We start from the raw sequence: 16629 nt of genomic DNA, 5'->3' as shown, positions 1-16629 counted from the left end.
TGCTGGAGGTTTGTAAGGCCTCGATGTCAGGGCCTTGTGGATGAGGGAATCCTGATTGGACTTCCTCCACCTCTCAGCGGCTGGCTCCACGTCCTTTGGCTCAAACAAGCTCTTACCGAGAACGGAAGTGTGTCTGAGCCTGCTAACATCAGAACTGGGGACCTTCTGGTGGAACCTCTCAGCCACTGCGTCCCGACGCTTGAGAATCGTGTTGGCCCACAGGCTCGAGACTTGATGGGCCAGAAACTCAATGGTTCGCGTGCCTGAGAGTAAGAATGTCTCCAGTGCCTTCCTGGTACTTTCTTTGGACCGGTCCTCAGAACGTACCAGGATGCCCAGAGATCCCAGCCAGATGTCCAGCCACGAAGTTGCCTGCATGGCACACTTCGCAACTTTCTCCTGGCTTAGGATCTCATTTGCGGAATAGGACACTTGCCGGTTGGAGAGTCTCTCAAGAGGGACTCCCCCAGTGAGTTCTTCCACCGAATGGTGTACTGGAAGACTCAAACAAGTCTCCTCTAGGATTTCAAAGTACCTCCTCTGATGTACTCAAGGAGGAGGGAGGAGCTTGTTACCGGCACTGGATCTATTGGAGGAGGCAAGCTCAGAGAGCTGGCCCTCGACCTTGTCTCTGGCACGCTTCATCCCCTGAGACCAGGGCAAAGCTGCACTGGCCCTAGAGGGTTTCTGGGTGCCGTAGATTTGGTCCAGGACCGTATCTTTCCCTTCACGAGGAGGAATCTCTGGGTCTGGAATCCCATTGAGGTTCCTCATGAGGGTCAGGACTTGCCAGAACGCATGTTCTGACTCCTGGTGCTCTCCTCCTGACGGACTGGTAGCGAAGTCTCCTGTCCCCAGAGGCTCTTCCTGGGGAGACTCGCGGACGTTCTCCAAAGGTCTATCTGGTTCCAGTTGGGTCCTTGCGGAAGACTTGGGAACAGTTTTCGAGTCCTTCGGCTCCCTCCTAGGAGGAATGCAGGACTCCAGCAATGAAGGATGTAAGGCCTTCGCCACCTCTATACGAGGAGACTTCTCAGGAAGAGGCGGAGTTTCCCCCATTGGTGCGATGGGGGAACGGACCAGATCTTCCGGCTCTCCTGAGGATGGGTAATACTCATCCGCAGAGGAGGGAGAGAAAGTCTGAGATGGGGTAGGAGCCTTACGTAAGGACTTGCGAGGAGACAGGATAATCCTTGGAGAAGTTACCACGTCTGGGACTCCTCTCTTCCTCTTCAGGGGGGAGGAAGTTGCCACTGATTTGTGACCCAAGTCAGAAAGCACACGCTTCATTGCCTACATAAGCGCTCTGACAATGGTACCAAACCAGGGCTGCTGGCTGACAGTCGCGCTGTCAGATACTCCCTCTGGAGGGAAGGGGATCGTTCGATCCCTTGGAGGAGTCGACACATGAGGGTTCGCCTGTTGAGAATCTGCAATGAAGGAAGAAGAAAGGTCCCTAGACCTGTCCGGAAACCTCCCCTCCTCCGGCGAGTGCGCTGTTCAGCGCTTGCGGGGAGGGGAGCGCGATGATGACCTGTCCGCCTGTACCCCTGATGTAACTCAGGTGTGATCGCGTTGGCGATCGTTGCGCCTATCACGCTGGTGATCGCGTGAAAAGCCCTGTTCTGGATCGCGCGTAAATGAATCATGCGCAGCAGGATATTCGCGCTCGCGCGCGTGAGCGTTGAGGTTGAGGGCGCGCGTAGGAGATGGCTAGGGCGTGTGGCGCACAGGGGCTATCTTATGTGGCAGGGTAGAAGGCTGGATGCGAGGGCGCTCAGTGGGCTGATGGGCTACTGGTGAGCGCGAGTGCGCGGTAGCATGCTGGCGCATCTGTCACAACCGGGCGTGGGCGTGATTGCGCAGCCTGGTGATAGCGCGAGGGCAAGTTCGCGCGTTGGCGCGCAGACGAGGTGCGCAGGTTGTGCAGTTGCCTTAGGCGATCGTGAGATAGCCGGGCGCACAGGGGATCGTGGGCGCACATCAGGATGTGGGCGCGCATCAGGATGTGGGCGCACAAGTATGCGCTGTTGCAATGGGCGTGCAGCAGGAACTGACCGTGTAGGTGTGCGCTGTTGGGTTGGGCGCGCATCACGCGCAACTGGAACTGGGCGCACAGCTGGAACCTCGCGCGCTACTGGAACATTGTGCGCAGTTAGAAGAGAGTCCAGGGGAACCCGTGAGCACCCGTGCGCTATCTTGGGAACCTCCTGAACTGCGCGCTGTGATGTAGAAGCGCGCTGGTGCGTTGGTGAGCGTGTTTGCGCTATAACAGGAACATTGCGAGGTTGGCGCGAATTACTCTTAGTAGTATAAGAGTGTTGGGGGTCTAGAGACACCTGTGAGCGCCTGTGCGCTAACTTAGGTGCCTCTTGGACCGCGCGTTTTTCAGGAACTGCCGGGCGCGTGTGCGCAGGCGAGCGCGTTTGCGCAGGTGGGTGCGGGAGCGCTATTTCAGGAATTGCTGATGGGCGCGGGTGCGCCGAAGGTTGTGGGCGCGCAGGGTAACCCTGGCACGTAACTGGAACATTTGCGCGCAGGTAAGCGCCGTGGCGCTAAATCAGGATCAGCGGCAACAGCAGAAGGGCATGCAGGTATAACCTGGCGCGCAAGGGTTTGGTGCGCAGTTTTGCACTCATTACCCTTTTGTCCCGAAGGAACCGGTGCCTGCGCAATGACAGGTTTAGATGGCACGTAGCGCGCATCATCCTTAAAAGGAGATGGCAGGACAGCATGTCTGGAGGGTGACTGGATACAAAGTCCCGAAGGACGACCATCCTCCGACGGGGATCGCGAACGATCCCTAGAGAGGTCTAAGGTGGTAGCTGGCAGGAACGGTGATCGGTGAGTTGTCTCCTCCGCAGAGGACTGCGGGGGTGACGAGCTGAAGAGGCGCCTCCTAACTCCCTTGTGAGGAGAAGGAAGGCCTCTACGGCGAAGGGGAGGACGAGCCTTCCGCCTAATACGCCCACGAGGGGCCGTTGGATCAGAACTCTGACCTTCGTAGGGCCGCAGAGGAGTTTCTGTTAGTGAACTCCCCCGGGGGGAGAGGGAGAATCACCGGCAGAAGAGACCGTAGGACTTAGTTCCTCCCTCGAAGGATGTTCGGAGAGGGAACCTAAGCCTTCAGCTACCTCAGCAACAACAGGCACAGGAGTTTGAGCAAAACCACTCGATGCCTCCGTTACAACAACGTCAACGACCGACAGAGGATCTATCCCTGCTGTCGTCGGCGATTGTTTAACAGCTGCACCCAGTTTTATCATGTCAAACAGGGTTTCCCTGGAGGGCGAACACTGAAGCCCCAAGGAAGTCCAAAGCTGTAATAAATCATTGTTATTAACAGACAAATCAATATCTAAATCCTCCTACGGGGGAGGAGGGGCAGCTGCCTCGCTATGGGAGGCAACTACCTCTCCCGCACCCCGGGATCGGTCAACAGCAATACGGTCTACGCTACCACTCGCCGGCCTCTCGGAAGAGACCGCTCGAGTGGGAGCTTCGGAGGAGGAAAGGGCTACGGAAGAATTTTCTTGGAATTTTCTCTCTTCAAAGAAGCCTCTGAAAGGAGAAATATTCCTTTTAGCCTTCTTCTTGTGGCGCCGGGCAAACCTCTCCCACTGGGAGGTAGACCACTCCCTACATTCAATACATACGTTAGTCCTATCACACCGTTGGCCCCTACACTGAGGGCATAAGGAGTGAGGATCGGTGTCCAAGGCCGACATAAAGGTACCACAAGGGCGGCCGGCAAGTCCAGCGCACGTACGCATGATGAAAGAATAGAGGCCAACTTCAAACACACACTGAAAGAAAAAGCAAAACAAATTATGGCAGTCAAAAACGGAGGAGAGCGCAGACAGGTCTGTCGTCTCTCCGAGCCAAAAGCAAAGTGGAGCACTCACTGTGTGTGAGGGGGGAGGGGTAGCAAGCTACCCCTCTCTACCCCACCGCTAACTAGCGGTGGGGTAGTAAACCCTCGTTAAAATTCTTATGACTCGTCATTCAGCTACGCCGAAGTAATTACCCCATGTAAATAGCGTGGTTTGTATTTCAGTTACGGAACAATTAAGTACTTTCACTATTATTATTACTTGCTAAGCTACAACCCTAATAGGAAAAGCAGGATGCTATATGCCCAGAGGCCCCAACAGGGAAAATAGCCCATCAAGGAAAGGAAATAAGGAAAAATAAAGTATTCTAAGAACAGTAACATTAAAATGTTATTTTCCTTAGTAAAATAAATTTTTGAATATACTTACCCGGTGATCATGTAGCTGCAGCTCTGCTGCCCGACAGAAAAAACCTACGGGCGGAATACGCCAGCGATCGCTATACAGGTGGGGGTGTACATCAACAGCGCCATCTGTCTAGTAGGTACTCAAGTACTTCTTGTCAACAAAGAACCAATTTTCTCCTCGGTCCACTGGGTCTCTATGGGGAGGAAGGGCGGGTCCTTTAATTCATGATCAACGGGTAAGTATATTCAAAAATTTATTTTACTAAGGAAAATAACATTTTTCAATATTAATCTTACCCGTTGATCATGTAGCTGATTCACACCCAGGGGGGTGGGTGGAGACCAGCATACATGTTAACATTAGAAGCTAAGTATTCCGTATTTCATTTTAGCAGTTATTCAAAATAACACACATAAAATTAATAAGTACCTGGTAAGGAAGTCGACTTGAACAATTACTCTGCCTTTTTTAAGTTCGTCTTCCTTACTGAGCCTCGCTATCCTCTTAGGATGCTGAGCGACTCCTAGGTGCTGAAGTATGAAGGGCTGCAACCCATACTAAAGGACCTCATCACAACCTCTAATCTAGGCGCTTCTCAAGAAAAGAATTTGACCACCCGCCAAATCAACCAGAATGCGAAAGGCTTCTTAGCCTTCCGTACAACCCAAAAACAACAATAAAAACATTTCAAGAGAAAGATTAAAAAAGGTTATGGGATTATGGGAATGTAGTGGTTGAGCCCTCACCTACTACTGCACTCGCTGCTACGAATGGTCCCAGGGTGTAGCAGTTCTCGTAAAGAGACTGGACATCTTTAAGGTAAAATGATGCGAACACTGACTTGCTTCTCCAATAGGTTGCATCCATTACACTCTGCAGAGATCTGTTTTGTTTGAAGGCCACTGAAGTTGCGACAGCTCTAACTTCATGTGTCCTTACCTTCAGCAAAGCATGGTCTTCCTCATTCAGATGAGAATGAGCTTCTCTAATCAAAAGTCTGATGTAATAAGAAACTGCGTTCTTCGACATCGGTAAATCAGGTTTCTTAATAGAGCACCATAAAGCTTCTGATTGTCCTCGTAATGGCTTCGTACGTCTTAAATAGTACTTAAGAGCTCTTACTGGGCAAAGTACTCTTTCTTGTTCGTTTCCAACCAAACTGGACAGACTTGGAATCTCGAACGATTTGGGCCAAGGACGAGAAGGGAGTTCGTTTTTAGCTAAAAAACCAAGCTGTAAGGAACATGTAGCCGTTTCAGATGTAAATCCTATGTTCCTGCTGAAGGCGTGTATCTCACTGACTCTTTTAGCTGTTGCTAAGCAGACGAGGAAAAGAGTCTTCAAAGTGAGATCTTTAAAAGAGGCTGATTGAAGCGGTTCGAACCTTGCTGACATCAGGAACCTTAAAACCACGTCTAAGTTCCAACCTGGTGTGGCCAACCGACGTTCCTTCGAGGTCTCAAAAGACTTAAGGAGGTCCTGTAGATCTTTGTTGTTGGAAAGATCTAAGCCTCTGTGGCGGAAGACTGCTGCCAACATGCTTCTGTAACCTTTGATCGTAGGAGCTGAAAGGGATCTTACCTTCCTTAGGTGTAAAAGGAAGTCAGCTATCTGAGTTACAGAGGTACTGGTTGAGGATACTGAATTCGCCTTGCACCAGCTTCGGAAGACTTCCCATTTTGACTGGTAGACCTTGAGAGTGGATCTCCTCCTTGCTCTGGCAATCGCTCTGGCTGCCTCCTTCGAAAAGCCTCTAGCTCTTGAGAGTCTTTCAATAGTCTGAAGGCAGTCAGACGAAGAGCGTAGAGGCTTGGGTGTACCTTCTTTACATGCGGCTGACGCAGAAGGTCCACTCTTAGAGGAAGAGTCCTGGGAACGTCTACTAGCCATTGCAGTACCTCGGTGAACCATTCTCTCGCGGGCCAGAGGGGAGCAACCAACGTCAACCTTGTCCCTTCGTGAGAGGCGAACTTCTGCAGTACCTTGTTGACAATCTTGAACGGGGGGAACGCATAAAGGTCTAGATGGGACCAATCCAGAAGAAAGGCATCTATGTGAACTGCTGCTGGGTCTGGAATCGGTGAGCAATAAATTGGGAGCCTCTTGGTCATCGAGGTAGCGAACAGATCTATGGTGGGCTGACCCCACAAGGCCCATAGTCTGTTGCAAACATTCTTGTGAAGGGTCCATTCTGTTGGGATGATCTGACCCTTCCGGCTGAGGCGGTCTGCCATGACATTCATGTCGCCTTGAATGAACCTCGTTACTAGAGAGATTCTTCGATCTCTTGACCAGGTGAGGAGGTCCCTTGCGATCTCGAACAACGTCATCGAATGAGTCCCTCCTTGCTTGGAGATGTACGCCAAGGCTGTGGTGTTGTCGGAGTTCACTTCCACCACCTTGCCTAGAAGGAGGGACTTGAAGCTTCTCAAGGCCAGATGAACTGCCAGTAGCTCCTTGCAGTTGATGTGCAGTGCTCTTTGATCCGAATTCCACGTGCCCGAGCATTCCCGACCGTCCAGTGTCGCACCCCAGCCCGTGTCCGATGCGTCCGAGAAGAGAAGGTGGTCGGGGGTCTGAACAGCCAGTGGTAGACCTTCCCTGAGCAGAATGTTGTTCTTCCACCAAGTCAGTGCAGACTTCATCTTCTCGGAGATAGGAACTGAGACCGCTTCTAGCGTCATGTCCTTTCTCCAGTGAGCAGCTAGGTGATACTGAAGGGGTCGGAGGTGGAGTCTCCCTAACGCGATGAACTGGTCCAGCGATGAAAGCGTCCCTATCAGACTCATCCACTGTCTGACTGAACATCGGTTCCTCTTCAGCATGCTCTGGATGCATTCTAGGGCTTGACTGATTCTGGGGGCCGACGGAAAAGCCCGAAAAGCTTGACTCTGAATCTCCATACCTAGATATACTATAGTTTGGGATGGGACGAGTTGGGACTTTTCCATATTGACCAGGAGACCCAATTCCTTGGTCAGATCCAGAGTCCATTTGAGATTCTCCAGACAGCGACGACTTGACGCAGCTCTTAAAAGCCAGTCGTCCAAATAGAGGGAGGCTCTGATGTCTGCTAAATGCAGGAATTTGGCAATATTCCTCATCAGTTTGGTAAACACTAGAGGTGCCGTGCTTAGGCCAAAGCACAGGGCTTGGAACTGGTATACCACCTTCCCAAAACGAACCTTAGAAAAGGTTGGGAATCTGGGTGGATGGGGACGTGAAAGTACGCGTCCTTTAGGTCTAACGAGACCATCCAGTCTTCCTTCCTGACCGATGCTAGAACCGACTTCGTCGTTTCCATGGTGAACGTCTGCTTGGTGACAAAGACATTCAGAGCACTGACGTCTAGCACCGGTCTCCACCCTCCTGTCTTCTTCGCCACTAAGAAGAGACGGTTGTAGAAGCCCGGGAATTGATGGTCCCGGACTATGACTACCGCTCCCTTTTGTAGCAAGAGAGACACCTCTTGCTGTAAAGCTAGCCTCTTGTCCTCCTCTCTGTACCTGGGAGAGAGGTCGATGGGAGTTGTTGCTAGAGGGGGCTTGCGCAAGAATGGAATCCTGTACCCCTCTCTGAGTAACTTCACAGACTGTGCGTCTGCACCCCTGTTCTCCCAGGCCTGCCAGTAGTTCTTGAGCCTGGCTCCCACTGCTGTCTGAAGAAGGTGGCAGTCAGACTCTGCCTTTTGAGGACTTGGAACCCTTCTTCTTGTTGCCACGTTGACTAACGGCACGAGTACCTCCTCTGCTGGAGGTTCTGCCACGAAAGGGCGGAATGAACCTAGACGCTGGTGTGTCCATCCTAGGTCTAGGCACGGAAGGTAAAGCTGTGACTTTACGTGCGGATGACGCCACCAGGTCATGAGTGTCTTTCTGGATCAACGAGGCAGCAATCCCCTTGATCAGCTCTTCAGGAAAGAGACACTTCGATAGCGGAGCAAACATCAGTTCTGACTTCTGACATGGGGTGACTCCCGCCAACAAGAAGGAGCAAAGGTGATCCCGCTTCTTGATAACTCCAGACACGAAAGAAGCCGCAAGCTCGCCAGACCCATCCCGTATGGCTTTGTCCATGCAGGACATGATGAGCATGGCAGAGTCCTTATCCGAAGGGGAGGTCTTCCTGCTCAAGGCTCCCAAACATCAGTCCAGGAAGTTAAAGATCTCGAACGCACGGAAAACTCCCTTCAAAAGATGGTCCATATCCGAAGAGGTCCAGCAAATCTTGGAGCGTCTCATAGCCAGTCTGCGGGGAGAGTCTACCAGACTTGAGAAGTCGCCCTGGGCAGAGGCAGGAACTCCCAAGCCGAGAACTTCTCCCGTGGCATACCAGACGCTAGATTTGGAAGCAAGCTTGGTCGGGGGAAACATGAAGGATGTCTTCCCAAGTTGCTTCTTGGCCTGCAACCACTCTCCCAGTACCCTTAAAGCTCTCTTGGATGAGCGAGCGAGTACGAGCTTCGTAAAGGCAGGAGCTGCTGACTGCATGCCTAAAGCGAACTCAGAGGGAGGTGAGCGTGGAGCTGCAGACACAAACTGGTCCGGATACAACTCCTTAAACAGGGCAAGGACTTTCCTAAAGTCTAAGGAGGGAGGCGTAGTCTTAGGTTCATCTATGTCGGAGTGTTGGTCGTCCAAATGCGCAGCTTCGTCGTCATCAGAGATTCCTTCATCCGAATGCTGAGGAGGAAGCGGCAAAGGAGGAGATAAAAGCTGAACGGCTGAATCCGGCAGCACGGGTGCATGCGTAGCTGCACTGGATCCAACATCATGCCGCTGATGGTCAGTCTGAGAGCTGGCAACAACCAAAGCGGAGTGGTGGTGCGTGGTGGGGACTGCCGTGGGTTGCAGAGACTGCCGCATCGCGTCAAAACACGGCAGCTTGACTCCACCTTCCTGCTGATGCGGTAGCTCACGCATGTCAACGGAGGGTGCTGCACGTCGGCTAACGTCAACATGCGTCTGGCAGGGTCGACTGCGCATCGGTGGTGGAGCTCTCACAGCCGGAGTGTGGGAGCAGGCAGCCGCAGTGTCAGCTGAGCGCACAACCGTGGCAGGTTGTAGGTTAACGGGTGCAGCATCAACCTTCTCAGAACGATACTCCTGCATGAAGGAAGCTAGCTGAGTCTGCATAGACTGCAGCAAAGACCACTTAGGGTCTACAGCGGTTGGTGCGGCAACAGACGGAGTGATTGCCTGCTGCGGAACCACTCTACCTCTCTTGGGAGGTGTGCAGTCTTCGGAAGACTGCGGCGAGTCCGAACTGACCCAGTGGCTACACCTGGGCCGTTGGACTCGCTCGGAAGGGACCTTGCGCTTGAGAGGTCTTGAGACCTTGGTCCAGCGTTTCTGTCGAGAAACCTCTTCCGCAGACGAGGAATGAATGGGCTCACTCGTCTGTTTGTGGGTGGGACGATCTCTGCAAGATACGTCCTCAACCACGGAGGGTACGTCTGTACGCTGATCAAGGCCTGTCGAACCCTTTGGTCGTACGACATTGCTTCTCCCCTGGGCTTGGGAGCTTGCAAGAGGTCCCGGACTGGGAGGACGACAGGCACGAACAGACGCACCCTCATGCGTAACACTGACACTCACTACACTTCCCACTGCACTTTTCTCCTTCAACTCTTTGACGTCAGCCAAGAGTTGATTGCGGTCATTCGCTAATGACTCAACTCTGTCACCAAGAGCCTGAATGGCACGCATCATATCCGCCATCGAAGGTTGATGAGAGCTAGTAGAAGGGTCGGGTGTAACCACTACAGGGGAAGGAATAGGTTGTGGGGCATGGGGAGAGGAAAAATCAAAAGAGCGAGACGAACTCCTCCTGATCCTATCCTTCTCTAGCCTACGTGCATTCTTAAGGAATTCTTGAAAATCGAATTCCGAAAGCCCAGCGCATTCCTCACATCGATCTTCCAATTGACAGGCTTTAACCCTACAATTGGAACAAACGGTGTGAGGATCTATAGAGGCCTTCGGAAGACGCCTAGAACAGTCCCTAGCGCTACACTGCCTGTACTTGGGGACTTGAGTAGGGTCAGACATCTTGAATTAGTCAAAGGGGGAAATCCAAAATCTATCCAAGTCGTCAACAAATAATCCAAAATCTAATCAATGAAAGTGATAAAGTATTGATGATAACTTCTGTACAGCGAAAGCTAATAACTAGAGAGAATACTTCACCAAATAGCGTGAAAATCAACTCCAGAAACAACAGCGTATCAAGTAGGTCTTGCCGGTGGCACGACAGAGAGAAAATTGGTTCTTTGTTGACAAGAAGTACTTGAGTACCTACTAGACAGATGGCGCTGTTGATGTACACCCCCACCTGTATAGCGATCGCTGGCGTATTCCGCCCGTAGGTTTTTTCTGTCGGGCAGCAGAGCTGCAGCTACATGATCAACGGGTAAGATTAATATTGAAAAATATATTTCCTATATACACTATAAAAACTTTAACAAAACAAGAGGAAGAGAAACTACATAGAATAGTGTGCCCGAGTGTATCCTCAAGCAAGAGAACTCTAACCCAAAACAGTGGAAGACCATGGTATAAAGGCTATGGCACTACTCAAGACCAAGGGTTTGATTTTGGAGTGTCCTTCTCCTAGAAGAGCTGCTTACCATAGCTAAAGAGTCTCTTCTACCCTTACCAAGAGGAAAGTGGCCACTGAACAATTACATTGCAGTAGTTAACCCCTTGAGAGGAGAAGAATTTTTTGGTAACCTCAGTGTTGTCAGGTGTATGCAGACAGGAGAATCTGTAAAGAATAGGCCAGACTATTCGGTGTATGTGTAGGCAGAAGTAACGTGAACCATAACCAGAGAGAAGGCTCCCATGTAGTACTGTCTGGCCAGTCAAAAGACCCCATAACTCTCTAGCAGTAATATCTCAATGGGTGGCTGGTCCAAAGTTTAGTTTGATCTATAAATCTCAACGGCGCTAGGTCTAGAAGTGGTTTAAAAATCAAAACTGAATTTGACCCACTTAAAAAACCTAAATCCCTCGACTTCATAACTCTCAAATTTCTCTTCTGACTGAGCTCTCATTTTTTCATTAAAAACATAGATTATGTCATTATTACATCATCGACTGTATTCTACGTAGCAAGACGTCGCTCAAACGTCATAGTTTTAAACCAATGATGATTATCCATATTTTACTTGGGACTAGCATTTTAACAAAACTAGAATCATGTGACTTGAATACCCAACCAGGTGACAGTTTTACTAGGAAACTGAACACTTTTCATACAGTTTCCACAGCTAATTTTTCAGTCTCTTGAGAGCCATGGAGACGTGTGAACCTTCAACTTCTGATGCGGTTTCTCATTTACCATCTACTTTGACATCAATTTCTGTGGATTTTCTCCAAAGTTCTTGTCTCAATTGTTATTTAGATGATAAAGATTTTGTTTTGCACTATTGTGGTAACATCGAAAGAATAATAAAGTACTGCCAAGATTACGGTGTTATTAAAAGTGAAAATGACACAATTTGCCTCACCTGTGGTCCATGTGCCAACTTGATGTTAACAAAAGAGCATTTCGGTGAGACAGAAGGCATGTTGTATTGAGAAACAAGTTTAAAGTGAAAAAAGGCGTAGTTTTCACGTATCCATTTTTAAGGGAACTTGGTTTTAAAAGTCTCATTTAAATATAGAATCTAATTATTTACTTGTATATAATTATATAGGTGTTAAATTTAGTTATAAACTTGTTGAAAATTAACTAAGAATTTCTTATAAAACTATAAATGACTGGTGCTCATTCATTCATGAGGTTATTGTGCATTGGGTATTGAGTCGGAAAGGTGCAGCTCACCTTTACCCTTCAACTTAAGTACAAAAAGGGTTTTAGGCTGTCTTATATGTAATATGGCTGTGTAAGAGGGGGTCCGCTAGGTAAGGATACAGCTACTAGGTTAAGTAGTTTGTTTAGGTTAACTGGTGGCCTTGTTTATTGCTAATTTTACATGTGCCATTAATCGTACAGTGGTAACGTGTTTGCCTCGCATTCGCGTGGCGAGAGATCGATCCCCGCCCAGGACCGTAAGTTTAAGCTGTTTACTGGGGAGGCTACTGCTGTGGTAGGGCACCACAGTGGGGGGTTGGGCTTGCCCGGCTGACGTTCTGGTGAGCATCTATTCTGATAGAACTGGAACTGAAACCAGACACCTTTAACCTTTAATTCATTCCTCATCCAAAAACCCCGGTTTCCCACTATGGGGACCCCAAGATTGGAAAGGTTAACAATTAGGGTAAATATATTGTTCCTCCTCCTCCAAAAATAAGGCGCTTAGTAATTCATCAGAAAAAAATATTAAAATTATAAGTGGCGGAGCTATAGTATAGAATTACCATTACTTGTCCCACCGAACTACATTCACCCCACCAACATTGCAATTACGGACAAGGTTCATCCCAATCAACAACAAAGGCTCCTAGTCTACTTACAATGTGTAATCTTCTCTCTTCTGAATCATGAAACTCCGCATCATTTTTACTTCATGGAGATTGTTGTCCACCTTCCAATTCAGGAAGTCTGTGTGTTTCAAGAGCTTTCGCTCGGCAAATTTCAATTCCCTCATAGTTATCTAAGAGAAACGTAATAATCAACAACTCAAAAAGTGGACAACGTGGGTCTCAGTCTAACTTCCAGCTGTTCCAGGTTCTATGTATCGCTCCTCGTTGCTCTCTCCACAACACAATAATGTGTGTGCCATTGTGGGCATACTACTAGAAGCGTTGTAGGTTCAAAGCCCTGCATGCTGCAGTACCAGTAGTACCAATAATATTTGCTAATGGGGAGACCTGGAGTGAAATAAGATATAAAGATATGAGATATCTGGAAAACCTTCCATATAGGATGATAAAAAATATGTACAAATAACCTGCGAGCACTCCATATTGGTGCATCCTTACCGAAACAGAAATATTGCCAGTGTCTTGCAGAGAATATATACATATATATATATATATATATATATATATATATATATATATATATATATATATATATATATATATATATAATGCTCTTCCATAACAACATAGAATCGGAAGAAAAGATAGGCTAATAGTAAAAAGAGATAATTGAGGATCAGTTTCTTATGGAAAGTTCTAGATTAACAGCATTGAAGAAATATGTTGTAAATAAAATATATAAATTTAAAAAAAAAGTAAGAACTTGGAGGAAAAAGAGGAAACTATTGAAGAAAAAAGAATGAAAAAATATTAATATTTATATAAGACAATGGCCCACAGCCTTATATCAGGGAAATTTATCTGGATAAGGTAACCCTACAATGAAGGCAAGATTAGATATGCTAAAAGTTAAAGTAAACTAAAAGCAAATTTCAGGGGAAAATATGCAGATGATGTGTGACTTTGCAAAGATGAAAATACTACAAAACATTTATTTTCATACCCAACATAAGGTCAGTTAATGAAACTAGACATAATTGAGGGTATGTTCAACTATGTCACAAAATCTGATCATGAATCTGGTTGCATACATAAGTGGGCAATGCGTTTGAAAGAAGAATTTAAAAATCCCAGACTCGCCTCAGTAGTAATCATCTCCTCCGCCTTTGTGTCAATAATTCGTGCTGATTTGTAGGCTTAATAACATAAGGAGTAGCCTATGTATGGTATCCGGTCATTTCGCCCACGCTAAAAGGTAGTTTCGCCCATAGTCATTACGGCCACTTGGTGGAGTCAGTTCGCCCACCCTCTTGAGTCAATTCGCCCATTCTTGAGTCGCTTCGCCCACAATAGATACGTAATAATAATTAGAGAGAGAGAGAGAGAGAGAGAGAGAGAGAGAGAGAGAGAGAGAGAGAGAGAGAGAGAGAGAGAGAGATTTCGAATAATATAATTGTTTTAATACAATATGAATTAGATAGTACTGACCAAAACGATATTTCATAAAATTCATATGGGGTCGCCATTTTTGGGAATTTCCAAGAATATTGAGGGAGAAATTTCCTGTTTCGTGGGATTTTCCAATAACAAATACTATCTCATTCCAATAGCATTTGTGGGCGAACCGAGTGTGGGCGCACTCACCCCTGTGTGAACGAACTGACCTTAATGAAGCATGTTTACCTTCTCAAAAGAACAGAAGACTCATGAATCTAATCAACAAGATTATAACATAAAGTTAATATAAATCACGATTCTTCACTAAGTGAAAAACAGAACGATATGAGAATAATTAACAAAGGAAAATAATAAACGTAGCATGAAATATCAGAATAAATATAGGTTATATTTAGAATTTATATGAATGGAAAAGAGAGAGAGATTAAGTCTTTGAAATAATATATAAGAGTTTATCATAGAATGACAAAGCGACATGCAGCACATAAAATTGTACTGAAAACAATCAGTAAATCAGTTTAAGGACTATCCAAGATGGCGGAATAGATTCACAATATTGACTCTGCGGTTTCCATGCAGGAATGTAAATTGTAATTTAGATCTCTCTCAGTCAAAAACCTCCCACTTCATCCTGTCAAGTTTGATAATTTGATTCTATCAAAATTTCTCTTCCAACCTGAGACAGCAGGCTACCCTTTAATTTGGGGAAGTTTCCGGCCAGCCCAAATTTAGGTATCACTAATTAAAAATCACTTCTGTGATGTAGGGTAGTTTGTTATTGTTTCGGACAGACACATAATTTCAGTATTATTGTCATATTTTCTCCAATTGGAAAACATAATATATCTTCGTTTGGAATACGGTAATATGGAGTTGGTTTTATGATTTATCAAAAACTATGGTAAATTTGTAGTGTTGCCTTGGCACGATTTCATTAAGGTAGCTTTGTACGTATTTAACAGTATATAGGGTAGCTACAAATGTGTTTTGCAGAGTCAGCAATTAGGAAACAGGAAGGACACGTCAATGTTGGTAAGGCTAGGCCGGTTATTTTAACTGAAACCATATCTCTGATTTTCTGTATTTGTAAGGAGCCTTTGATGCAGACCTGGTGTAAAATTTTAAAAGTTATAACTGATGAACCAAACTGAAAGGAAAACAAACACAAGAACATCACCTAACCTAACCTAGGAGCTGTATCCTTATCTACTGGGGGAACTATGCCATTTGCGACCCTCCTCTTAGATTGCCATAACCATAGCTTACCCTAAGACTAAGTTTCAATGCTGTTGGTATACTTCCCAACTAGCAAGGTAATACTAGATCATATTTCTTAAATCGTAAAACTAACTCGCCTACGAAAGTTTATGCATGTCCCAATGAACTAAATTCACTTCAAACTATGCCAGACCCAACCTGTAACTGTCAATCTACCGATGGCCCTTTATATTGAATTAGGGAGAAATGTAAGGTTTTGATGATTAGCAGTGGCCCACAGTTGCCAATTTATCATTTTTATAGAAAACACGGATAAAAGCTTTACTAATAAAGGAATAAAGTCTATGTAGTAAAACTCAATGTTTTTTTCAAAATTTACCTTTATTTCCATCACAAATAAATGGTTAATAAGATATACCTTAATATATCCTTTGGTAATGGGGGCCAACCAGTGGGAACCGAGGGTATTGGGTGGGGAAAATTTACTGGCAAATCGATAATGTTAAAATGAACCTATTTTTCTATACACATTATTCTATGGGATACATAATAGATCCATGAAAAATTACATAAAATATTGACAACCTATTTCCCAAAAATATTTATTTCTCTTTTGTTTAAATTTTACAAACCACACATATCTACTCGTTTGTAAAGTGTCCTAAGTGGGTTGTGAGCTATCTTTTAGGGAAGACCAACCCATGTTTTATTGTAACGTGACTGAAGATTGCTAAGACAAAAAAAGGTATGTAGGTATCAATCATAAGGGTAGGAATTATTTGTGATTTAATTTTAGTTTGTGACCCAGGTAGGGGGATCCTGGTGCTTGCCCCCTGGCTAGGTATGTGACCTGGGCAGGATTGTGATCTTAGAAGGGGGGTCCTGGGGTCTTGCTCCCCAGTTTGGTCTGTGACTTGGGAATTACTAGGTTAGGTTAGGTGGGTTTGTTAGGTTCTGTGGCCTTTATGAATCTCGGATCTGTTAAATAATCATGGTTTTCCTGTTTTCACCCACCCAAAGTCCGACATTCTCACCTATGTCTGTTGGGAAGGGAGGAGAACAGTTTATTTGCAGTGGATATTAAAGTTAAATTCGTTGAAAGTACAATATTTACTGTAGGAAGGTTTTTTCTATTGGTAATGTAGTACCTTGTTCTATAATTTTACCAAAGATTCATTGTAGTTTATAGAATGAAACATACTTGCCAACTAGTCCTAATACAGATAATGGGGTTACAGGAGGGCTTTAGTCATCCCAGTAAGTATCTACCAACCTAGTTAAGG

The 16629-nt window shown here is 46.5% G+C and overlaps 2 protein-coding genes across 3 annotated transcripts in view; one reads left to right on the top strand and one right to left on the bottom strand.

The window, feature by feature from the left end:
• Positions 1-12954, bottom strand: part of LOC137646860 (U3 small nucleolar ribonucleoprotein protein IMP3) — a 66710-nt gene extending 53756 nt beyond the window's left edge. The window contains exon 1 of the mRNA XM_068379934.1: positions 12701-12954. Coding sequence (XP_068236035.1) covers positions 12701-12834 — 134 coding nt within the window. The 5' untranslated portion in view covers positions 12835-12954. The remainder of the gene's footprint in view (positions 1-12700) is intronic.
• Positions 12955-14703: 1749 nt separating this feature from the next.
• The window catches only part of Bet5 (blocked early in transport 5), a 60709-nt gene continuing 58783 nt past the window's right edge, over positions 14704-16629 (top strand). The window contains exon 1 of one of the 2 annotated variants that reach the window (XM_068380350.1): positions 14704-14860. The gene's annotated coding sequence lies outside the window, so the exon portion shown is untranslated. Of the gene's footprint in view, positions 14991-16629 lie in introns of both variants that reach the window. The other variant, XM_068380351.1, reaches the window with a different exon arrangement.

Source organism: Palaemon carinicauda, chromosome 9, assembly GCF_036898095.1.
Source record: "Palaemon carinicauda isolate YSFRI2023 chromosome 9, ASM3689809v2, whole genome shotgun sequence".
In the NCBI taxonomy this organism is placed as follows: Eukaryota; Metazoa; Arthropoda; class Malacostraca; order Decapoda; family Palaemonidae; genus Palaemon; species Palaemon carinicauda.
Note: the sequence above shows the minus strand (reverse complement) of the source record. Positions and strands in the feature narration are given on the sequence as shown.